The 11877-nt window shown below is 43.3% G+C and overlaps 1 protein-coding gene across 1 annotated transcript in view; it reads right to left on the bottom strand.

The window, feature by feature from the left end:
• Positions 1 to 8199, bottom strand: part of TF (transferrin) — a 29233-nt gene extending 21034 nt beyond the window's left edge. The window contains exons 1-2 of the mRNA XM_080827120.1: positions 8021 to 8199; positions 5937 to 6109 (exon numbers count right to left, since the gene is read on the bottom strand). Coding sequence (XP_080683246.1) covers positions 5937 to 6109; positions 8021 to 8063 — 216 coding nt within the window. The 5' untranslated portion in view covers positions 8064 to 8199. The remainder of the gene's footprint in view (positions 1 to 5936; positions 6110 to 8020) is intronic.
• Positions 8200 to 11877: the final 3678 nt, after the last annotated feature.

Here is an 11877-nt window from a genome sequence, read left to right on the forward strand (position 1 = left end):
TTCTTCCTGTCCTGGAACCCCATAACTACAACAATCTTGTTCAAGGATTTGATACTTTCTTTGGGCTTTACCTCTCACTTATACTATGAATTAAGGGTAAAATGCTGATTATTATTTCTATTATGGCTCATTGTTTGCTTAATGAACTATTCAGATATGTCGAGGTCACAACTGTTCAACTCAGCTCCATTTTACAGTTGAAAAACAAAGGCACGGGAAGTTTGTTACTTCCCCAGGCTACATAGCTAGTAAGTCATGGAGCTGGGATTTAAATTCAGGTTGTCTGGATTTATTTCTTCCATATCTGCTACTTGCTGGATATTTAGTTAGTTAGTTAATCTTGGGGCAACTTTTAAGGGTTGGTATTGTTTTTATTATAATATACATCAGATAAAATTTACTATTTAACCTTTTGTAAGTATACATTTAAGTGCCATTAGATGCATTCACATTGGTGAAGGACAGCCGTATTCCACAACTAAACACCAAATATGAAGCAATCTTTGTGGCCTCCTTGGTATCAAAAAAGTTAAGTACAACCTCTAGCCTCCCCCCACCCACCCCACACACCACAGAGTAAAAACGAATAAGCAAACAAACAACTTTTCTCAGAGCGGTGAGACTGGGGCTTTATGGCCAAGACACCAGGATACTGATCAGGCATCACTGTGGCCTCAGGGGCAACGGAACCAAGGAGCCAAGGCCTAACTCATGGGATCCACTAGAGCAGCAGGGATTCCAAGGGGAACCTGAACCAGCAAGGAGGAGGAGGATTAAAATCAAGTATAACCCCCACAGGTGCAGATAACTGCACTCATAAGAATATAAACCGCAATGTCGGAGTGTCAAGAGGAACAAAAAACTCGAGGGAGGTTGAAGCTGTCTGATGCAGTTGAGAAGAGCTGCCTGTGAGGGATTTACTTTTCTATACAAATTGAAGGCTGCAATCAGAGTTAAAGCGTAGAAAAGGAAATTATCAGAAATAAAAAGAAAAATTATTTGAACTGGTATGTCTAGAAACAAAAAATATAACTATTGAAATAAAAAAGTGATGAATGGAGGGGCGCCTGGATGGCTCAGTGGCTAAGTCTCTGCCTACAGCTCAGGTCATGGTCTCAGGATTCTGGGATCCACATCTGGCTTTCTGTTCAGTGGGGAGCCTGCTTCCCCCTCTCTCTCTGCCTGCCTCTCTGCCTACTTGTGTTCTCTCTCTCTGTGTCAAATAAATAAAATCTTAAAAAAAAAAAAGTGATGAATAGGCAATAAGTTGATTAGACATGTTAAAAGTAAGAATTAGTGAAGTGGAAGGTCTATCTGAAAAATGTATTCTAGATCCTGCCAAAAAGAGGTATAGATGATGGAAATTGTGAAAGAAGGATTAAAAGGTTAAATTAAAGAAGACCCGACATGTGTCATCTTGGAATCCTAGAATCTTTTTTAAAAAAGAGACTGAAACAAACAAATATTTAAAAAGATAAGGGCTGCAAATTTTTCAGAATTAATGAAAAACATAATTCCACAAACCCAGTATACACTAAGCAGGAGAGGTACCAAGATTTTCACAACTGCAAATTAATCATAGTGAATCTATAGAACATCACAGACCAAGAAAATGAAACCTCAAAATCAATCAGAGATGACTGAAGGAATAACAGGATAATACCACTCTTCTCCACAACTACAATGGAAGTCAGGAGATAGTGGAATAATATTTTAAAACAGGGTAAAAATGTCAAGCTAGAATTATACATTCAGCAAAACTACCATTCGTGAGATTAAAGCATTTGTAGAGGAAACAAGCAAACAACTGAGAGAGTTTAACACTAAGATATTGGCTCTAAAGAATCCCCCCAAAATTTATATATCAAGAAGGAAACATATCCCAGAAGGATAGTCTGAAAAATGAGAAGGAATGGGAAACAGTCTAAATGGCAAAAATGTAGATAAATCTAAATATTTCGTCTCTCTAAATTTTTGGGTGTGTGTACACACACACACAGACATAGACCCACAACCCCCCCAACATATATTTTTGTATAGTGTCTACAAATACATGAAGTATTTACATTGTGGGTTTTAAAAAGATAGACATAAAATATTAAATGGTAATATTTAAACAGGGAAGAGGGAAGTCTGAGCGACTGCTTCCCAGAGTCATTCTATTGTTTGAGAAGGAAGGCCAGGATTATTTTACTGTAATACATTGGTAAGCTAAAAATATGTAGTAAAAATTTAAGGAACTCAAAAGGAATATAAATAAAGTGTTTAAATTCATTGCCAGATAGGTGGGAAAGTGGAATAAAGGGAAAACAATGCAAATGAACACACACATGTGCAAACTTAATTTTTAAAAATGAGAAGAGGAAAAATCAGAAAACAAGGGAAGGCTGGACTAAAATCAAAAAGTAATATGGCAGAAATATGTCCAAATTTGCCAGTAATAATAATAAAATAAATGAGATTTCACATAAAGTAAATAAATCTGATTGTCAGATTGTATTGATAAAATTCAGCAATAAACAGTTTTCAAAAGATGCACCTGAAGCAGGAGCAACAGAAAACTGAAAGTGAAGGAATGAAAGAAATCACAGGAGAAGACTACTAAGCAAAGAAAGTTGATGTAGTATGTTAATAGAAAAATAGAGTTTAGTCAAAAAGCACTGCCAGATAATTTCATAATGATAAAATACCAAATTCACCAAGAATGGTAGGATTTTTCACTCATATGCTGGTGGTAGGAGTAGAAATTGAAATAATCACATTAACTGTCAACTACACTCCAAAAAAAAAGAGAAAAGAGCCCGGATGTCCACACACACACACACACACACACACACACACAGGAATAATACTCAGCCATCAGAAAGAATGAAATCTTGCCATTTGCCATGACACGGTTGGAACTAGAGGGCATTATGCTAAGCATAATAGAGCAATCAGAGAAAGACAAATACCATATTACATCATTCATATGTGGAATTTAAGAAACAAAACAGATGAACATAGGGGAAGGGAAGGAAAAAATAAGAGGAAAACAGAGAGGGAGGCAAACCATAAGAGACTCTTAACTATAGGGAATAAACTAAGTGTTGCTGGAGGGGAGATAGGTGGGGGATGGGGTAACTGGGTGATGGGCATTAAGGAGGGCACTTGATGTAATGAGCAACTGATGAGTTGGGTGTTATATGCAACTGATGAGTCACTAAATTCTACCCCTGAAACTAATAATACAGTGTATGTCAATTAGACTGAATTTAAATTTAAAATTTTTTTTAAAAGAAATGAAGGCAACCAACTACATAGGTAAATAAAGAACTGCACTGAATTGGCTTAAAAGTCAAACACTGCTGGTGGGAATGCAAGCTGTACAGCCACTCTGGAAAACAGTATGGAGTTTCCTCAAAAACCTAAAAATAGGGCTACCCTATGACCCAGCAATTGTGCTACTAGGTATGTTATTTACCCAAAGGATACAAACATAGTGATCCATAGGGGTACCTGCGCCCCAATGTTTATAGCAGAAATGTCCACAATAGCCAAAATATGGAAAGAGCCGAGATGTCCTTCAACAGATGAATAGATAAAGAAGATGTGGTGTGTATACATACAATGGAATATAACCCAGCCATAAAAATGAAATCTTGCCATTTGCAAAGACATGGATGGAACTAGAGGGTATTAGCTAAACAAAATAAGTCAATCAGAGAAAGACAATTATCACATGATTTCACTCATATGTGGAAGTTAAGAAACAATACAGGATCATAAAGAAAGGGAAAGAAGAATAAAATCGGACGGAATCAGAGAGGAAGACAAACAATAAGAGACTCCTAACTATAGGAAACAAACTGAGGGCTGCTGGAGGGGAGGAGAGTGGAAGATGGGGTAACTGGGTGATGGGTATTAAGGAGGGCACGTGATGTAATGAGCACTGGGTGTTTTATATATATATACACATATATATTTTATATATGTTTATATATAATATATATATAATGAGCAAGTGATGAATCACTAAACTCTACCTCTGAAACTAATAATACACTATATGTTAATTCATTTTTTTAAAAATCAAACATATTTGGCATTGTCTTAGAAGGCAAATACATATCCCATGGCACAGCGAGTCTGCTCCTACGTATATATATTCAAGAGAAACTATTAATACTTGTGTCCTAGGAGGTGTGTTAAAAATATTTGTTGGGCGCCTGGGTGGCTCAGTGCATTAAGCCTCTGCCTTCGGCTCAGGTCATGATCTCAGAGCCCTGGGATCGAGCCCCATGTAGGGCTCTCTGCTCAGCGGGCAGCCTGCTTCCCCCTCTCTCCCTGCCTGCCTCTCTGCCTATTAGTGATCTCTCTCTCTGTCAAATAAATAAATAAAATCTTTAAAAAAAAATTTGTCAAGCCCTGATTAGAATAACCAAAAGCTGGAAAGAACCCAAATGCCTAATGACCAGAAAAGAAAAAATACATTGTGTTATACTAACATAATGGACTATTGTGGGCTCTGAAAATGAATGAACAATAGCTATATTCAACAATGTGGGTGAATCTTAGCATAATATTGAGGAGAGAAAAACAAGGAGAAGACAACATATAGTAATGCCATGTTTATGAAACTTTTTACGAATCAAAACCATATAGTCATTCACACATACCCATATACATCTTAAAACTAAAATACAAGACAAGAAAGTTGTAAGATTGAGAATGGATGGAGAAAGACATCGGTAACTGTAAGGAGGGCCAGTGGGTTACACCACACTACGTGGTTGCCATTCCCATAGAATCCAGTGCTGCCACACAGCAGCCCTAGAAGTAAGCTATTGGTACTGATGAAGTTTTGAGAACCTGTATTAGGTTCATGGATAGTATTATTTTATATTATCAGCAATTTAAAAATGAAAAGGGACATGCATGGACTAGAACTAAACAAATGTCACAATTCAAGGGTGATAATTTAAAGCATGATCATAACAGATCCAACTAAAAAACACACACAGGCCAGTTGTTTTTACCAAATCACTGATTCCTTCAGTCAATCATGCTCCGTCTGGCTGAGTCTACCTTTCCCACCTCATTACTCCTTCCTGTCTCCTGCTTGCTCTACTCCTTCACCCTGATTTCCCTACTTCCCAACTTCAGAAACTCCTGCTCTGCTATCTCGGGCCGTTTGCACAAACTGTTCTTCACTGCCTGACGTGTTCTACCCATGGCACCCGGCAGGCGTACCCATGCTCATCCTTGGGGTCCTAGTTTCATTGCTTCCCTGTCAAGGAGGTTGTGCCTGACACGCAGGCCAAAGTAAGTTTCTTCTGAAAGTCTCTGTCAGAGCATTGTACTCTTTCCCTTCATTGTACATTACACACTTATAAATTTACAATTTATTTGTTTGCATATTTTTCTTCTCTCCTCACCAGAATGTTATCTTGTCAAGAATAAGGGCCAGATGTGTTTAAATTCACCACTTCAGCCCCATTGCTCAGCACAGGGTCTGACCCCCATTCAGATGTGCAGGGACAACAATGAAGGAGTGAAGTGTTTTTGGAAAATCTGAAAAACAAAGAGATCAGCAACCATCTGCAGTTGGCACTGTGTTCCTCTTCTCCATGAGCATCATTCATCTAGTTCCCGTGATGTACCACAAACTTCCAAAACAATGTCATATGGTAATTTTGATAGTAAACATTCTTGTTTTTTTCCCTGAATTCAGAGAACTTGGTGCCTCAAAATAGTTCCCTTTTCAGAGTGTGTTGGATTTTGTTTTAAGACTCTTTAAAGATATCTACTCCAATTTCCCTTTCTGAAGTGCCTTTATTAGCACTGGGGGTTGACTGTCCCACACACCAGCCTCCCACCTGAGTAGAGTTGTTCCAAAATGTCAGAAGAGAAGGTTTGGATTTTATTCCACTCTCTTTTAGGCAGCAGTGGCTTACCCAAATGGCCTTAATGCACTCAAGGTAGGAGGTTTTCTTCACACAGCTGACAAAAGGACCATTTTCAAGGACAGTTTTCATATTTTCCATGAAACTGGAACACTTACTGGCCTCATGATTTGAGACCGTGCACCACCTCACAGTTTTCTCAGGGGAGACAGCCAGACACAGCCCTGGGAGAAAGAGGTCAGAGGTTGTGTTAGTGGGAGAGACAGAGCACCCCCTGAAGGCTCTTGAAGTCTCCATCTCTCCCATCCTGTCCTCCTCCCATTCCTCCCATTAACACCACAGAGCACAGATTCCATTGCCTTCTGAGGCTGGGGACAAGAGAATGGAACCCTAATGGCCCCCTAGTCACCTGCTTACCACCCTATGCTAGCCAGAGGGATGCTGGCTTGACCAACAGCTCTTAACTGGAGACCACAATAATCTGCTTTTCTCTGTTTTCCCTGCCTCCTTATCTCACCATCATGAGACTGCCCTGGGACATAAGCCTCATCAGTGTGACAGAGCATTTTCAGCCACTTGAAGGCATTGGCAAGGTAGGAATTACCATCTTTTAAAGATGATGGAACTGGCCTTAGGGATGCTTTACCTAAGGTCATCCAGCCTATTAGTGGCCAAGACTGGCCTAGAAACCAGGTCTCCAGCCTTTGATCTCTGCCCAGAGAAGAAAAGAAGATGACATTCTGAGTTATTTTCCATCTGCTTGGCCAATAGGTAGGGGTAAATGACTGATGAAATAATGAATTTGCCTTTGAATCTCGTCTATCATCCTCTGTTCCAGGAATAAGTAGGACTCCACATATTCAGTGGCTCTTTCTGTTTCCAGTGACCCCTCCCTCAATTTTCATCAGTCTTTTGGGCTGCCATTAGGAGAAACTAAAGCCAGCCGTGTCTGCAGCTATTAAAATCATGTGGTTGCACTGCTCCCAAAGACCTCTGTCATCTCCACTTTCTGTGGAGAAGAGCACAGGGCTGACTCAGGGAAGCTGATGAATATCCACAAAGCGCAAAGCAGGAAGCGGGGAGGGCAACACTCTCCAGGATGCATAAGGAGGAGCCACTGGGAAATTACTGCCCCAGCCACCCTTTATCCCACCTCTGCCCATGAGAAGTCATAGGAGGCATCAGGATTCAGTGGCAGATACCCCCACTCCCACCCCTCTCCCCAAACTGCCCTTCCTGAAATCTCATGGGCAGGAGTTTGTCCTGAGTCCTGCATTTACCTTGCACAGCCCTGTGAGGTGCTTTGAGGGTAGGAGGGGACCAGGGCCAAAGGCAAGTAATGCAGGGCCAACTCCCAAGGGTAAACTTTTCCAGGAGAGACAAGTAACGAAACACAAAGCTCCAAAGGTATAACAAATGCACCAGGAGAGGCAGAAGTTAAAGAACAGAGGATGCCAAACAATCTCAGGAGGTGATGCGCGTAACAGAGGGCTTCCAGTTACAGACCCCACAGCACGGATGTGTGCAGCAGACTCTACTCCACTGGTGTCTGGACCCATGGCCTCATTTACCCTCACCCGACCCTCCCCGGCCCAGCCTTCTCACTGGTGAGGACACAAGAAGCCTGGATTCAAATATGCTTTGAATCCCTCAGTGGCCTTGCTTCTTAGCAGGACATCTTCAGTGCCAAGGGCACCCACGGGCCATCAGACCGCCAAGGGTGGGGGCGCAGTCAGATTTGGGAGGCCTTGAATGCCATTCTTAGCAGTTCAGACACAACTCAGGAGACCTCATAGAAGGGATCTGATAAACCATGATGGAAGTGCTCTTATTGCATTCTAATACTACGGGATTTACTGGACAACAAGGAGGAGAGCATGGAGAGGAAGCAAGGAAGCATGGAGGGCACGGAAAGGGGTAGAGGCACTAGCAGGACAAGCAGCTGCGTGCAGGCGCAGAGCTGAACCTAAGGCAGTTCTCAACCAGGTGCAGAGATGCGGCGGGGAAGAGCGAGGGAAGTTCTCTAGGCTTCCAGCCCAAGCATGGATGGAATCCAGGAGCCTTGTGGCCGAGTGGAGGGTGCAAAAAGCTACCGAGCTGGCAACTCTGGGAGCCTTCCCCGAGCCGGCACTCACCCAGGACCGCGCAGGCCAGCAAGGTGCGGACAGCAAGCCTCATCTTCCTGGGTCTGTGGCTAGGAGCCGGGAGCACAGACCTGTGGGCTTCTGCGCGGCCTCCCCGCGTCCAGTGCCCCTTTATGTCCGGCTGAGCGGGCCAAGCAGAATCTTTGACCTCCTGTGTTTGCGCAGCCCGCTTGCCCAATCACCCCTCATCCCTCCCCCTTCATTCCTTCCCTAGGCCGATCACCTCATTTCCTGAGCTCCAGAGAGACCCACGGATGGAATCCAGCACAAAAATGCTGATTGTAAGGGAATTAAGGAAAAATGAACCCTTTGTTAATGTGCGCTCTCTCTGTGCCAGGAGCAGGGCCGCAGCGGGGCGTGGGGGGGCGGGGGGGACGTGTTGGGGAGGGTGGTTCTGCTCCCGAATCTCAGGATGCTTCTAAAACTGGTCCTGCACCAGTCTTACACGTTCATTCCACGGATAAAAGAGAGAAGGAACTACACTAGATCCATACTAGAGACGCGGAATGACAAGCAAAGACCTTCCTTAGAGAGGGTGTCAGAGAAGATAAAGCTGGCCTCGAGTCAACATCCTTCACTTGTTCCCAGGTGTCCCCAGAAACACTGCTCCTGGCTCTCAAAGGCCCTCCTAACTGAGGCATTGCTCTCCCCCTATATGCCCCACTGATCTAAAACTCCTGGACTGAAAACCTTCCTTCCCTCCACGCAGCCTGACAGACACCTCGGCCTAGGGACAGAGTTACAGGGGAGACAAACTCTCTCCCGCAAGAAGCTACCCAGGAACGTGACAAAGTCTAGAGACTCAGAACAAAACGACACACCAGCCCAAAGCAAGGGGCCCAGGGGAGGATGTAGCCTGGTCTCAATGCCTGGGTCATCCCTGGCTCCCTCCAGCTAAGTGGTTTCCAATTGGCTTTGATTGCCCATCCTTATCAGGAAACATAGTGAGCTTGTACATTCTGTGTATGAATTTTTTAAACTAATACATTGTGTACATTTCAACCATATGAGGAATAGAAATTTATGAAGCAATAAAACAAAGATAAAACATTCTTTTTTAAATGTTCCTTTGTTTATTCTGCCTTGTATACATTGAATAATATCTCAAGGCAAAATAATACACTTAGGGAAAGGGCAAGGGTCCTGATAGTAGATATAAGTCAATACTCCAGAAAGTCCTCAAGATAATTTTAGGTTTCTCAAAAAGTTACGTATCCAGTCTGATCAGATGATTGTGGTTTGGGGCTCTAGCTACACTAATTAATCTATACCAGGCCTAGAAGGTGTCAGTATTGTCATTTTATTTTTGTTCACTTGTGTTTATGTTATCGGAATCATCTTCTAATTCTAGTTTCTTTGCAGAAATATTTTTAAGGCACTTGTGCATTTTATGAGGTTTGGTGAGTTAAACCACATCACATCATCTGTACATCCAGTTTCCTGGGCACACAAACACCACAAAATAGGGAACCACAAAAGCCAAAAGCAAAGGACAGGTCAGAGAGTCACAACCATCTAGCACCTTCTTTCCCACCCCTGCCCTTTTGAGGTGTTCCTCATCTTCTCTTAGGACACTTCAGAGGCTCTACAAGACCTGTGTCTGTCTGGCCTATAGACCAGTGGGAGACAGTGCCAATCCTCATACAAAATAGTAATGAATGTCCATTTGTTAATCTTTTGCATTAAGAATATATACAACTGGAAGTTAGGCTATATTCTCCCACACCTCAGTAGATTGTCTCACATATGAGGGGTTACCCACACCCCACTTTAGAAAGCGTTGCTATAGCGGGGACTTTCTGTTTACGGTAGGGACGTAAGACAGGCCTAGCCAGGCTGCCTCACCACTGAGGAAGAGACGCTGCTGCTTGCCCTCCCTCTGTACCTGCCCCTCATGGGCCCTCCTGCGTGAGTCATGGGAAACCCAGAATCATGGCAGGAAGGGCATATTCCTACTTCCCCCTGCAGCAGGTGTATTAGGGGGTGATATGTCTTCCTGTGGGAGATCTTAAGGTACAGAGATGAAGACGGGAGGAGAAAATGAGGAGAAGTCCTGGTGGGAGAAGCCTCCTGTGGAGCTGATGCCTCCTGAGGCTGTGCACTGAGCTTGCAGTGTCTGCTCAGAAGCAGGAAGGAGAGTTGCCCAATGTTGAACAAGCCACAAACTCAGGGAACCTCCGTGGAGGGCATGGAAGGCAGAGGGACCTTGATTCTCGCCCCTGGGCCCCTAGTGCTCTTACTCTTATACCAGAGGAGTAGTGAGCCTTTCCTGAGGCAGTTCCTCCAGGGACAGGCCCACAGCCAAGCTTGAGCCCCTTAGAAGGAGGCCCTCTGGTCAGTGTAATAGACTCCTCATTTAAAGATGAGGTGAGGAAACTGAGGCTGTGAAGAGTTAATTCCTTGTCCAAAATGAACTAGTGAGTCAGATGCATAATCAAGCAGTCTGGTTCCAGAGTGCATGTACCCATCCATCAGTGACAATGCCTCTCCCAGGAAACAGGGACATACAGAGATCAAGGGATTCATCTAGGCTCACACTGAAAGGGACAGACAGGGTCCTCTCAGCCCCGCGATTTCTTCACAGACACACCACCCCACATCTCAGTGTGCAGAGGGGCTTGTCCCTCTGGGAGTGGCCTGAGTGCCCCAACTGCAGAACCTCAGGTATACACGAATTTATTATGCTCGGATGGAAGGAAAAGTATCGCATTTTCTGTCCTTCCATGTTCCAAGCACTGTTCTGGGGCAAGATCTTTGTGATCTTGACCAATTACCTGGAGAGATGAAGTCAGTTCCTCATTTTTCAGATGTGGACTCTATACTAAAATGACAGCTCCTCCTTCACAGAGCTCTAGGACCTGAACTCAAATCTCCTAAGTCCTAGCCTTCTCTAGACCACAGCTTACTTCTGGATATTCATCTTCTCTTGTTTTATCCAGAAATAGAAGGGAGCAATGAAGGGAAGAAGGGAAGGAAGGAGATAAGAGGGGCTGGGGGGGGGGAATGAAGAGAGCTTCCAGTTATAAACCAAGCCAAGTCGTGACCCAAATCTTCCACCATAAACTGAATAAAACTCTTAAATTTCAGTGGGATTGGGTCTCTTGTAGAAAGAGCTGAACTTGTGTGTACGTGCAGGGGGTGAGGGGTGAGTTGCTGACCTAAAGGGATGGGCAGGAATGCATTGGCTCTCTGAACCAATATTTGTTGTTTCCAAATGTTGCCTCATTTACAAAGAAGCAGAGCAAACAAAGAACTTCTGTCTGGTTGAACCAGTCCCTCTCCGCCTTCCCCCCATTGCTTTCTGCCTAACACCAAGGGTTCTCCTCTGAAAGACCTGAGTCTGGATCTTTGGTAAGGTGCGATCAGTAGCCTGAGAACTGATGCTCATAGACCCACTATCCCACAGACCACTGCTCAGGGAAAGTGCAATGAGAGAGGTGAGAACCAAGAAAAATGTCAGGCCATCAATATGCCACACACCACCAGCTCTCTCTGTCTCAGTCCTATCCCTCAGAAGTCCCTGGACAAGGGAAGATTCTCAGGATCCCATTTTTTTCCCCAGAGAAGTCCACAAAAATATCTTTTTCACAAATAGTCCAGGGCTAGACAGCTTCACTAATGAATTCTACCAAACGTTTAAAAAGAATTATAACAATCTTACACATACTTTCCCAGGCAATAGAAAAAAAAGGAGCACTCCCTGACTAACTTTTGAGGCCGGTAAGTATAGTTTGAAAGCAAAACCCATCAAGGACATGATATAAAAATATAAAATATAAATATATAAATATAAAATTAAAAAGAAAGTAACTTTTATGACTATGGATGTAAAAATTCCAAGCAAAATG

Source organism: Martes martes (assembly GCF_963455335.1).
Source record: "Martes martes genome assembly, chromosome: 1".
In the NCBI taxonomy this organism is placed as follows: Eukaryota; Metazoa; Chordata; class Mammalia; order Carnivora; family Mustelidae; genus Martes; species Martes martes.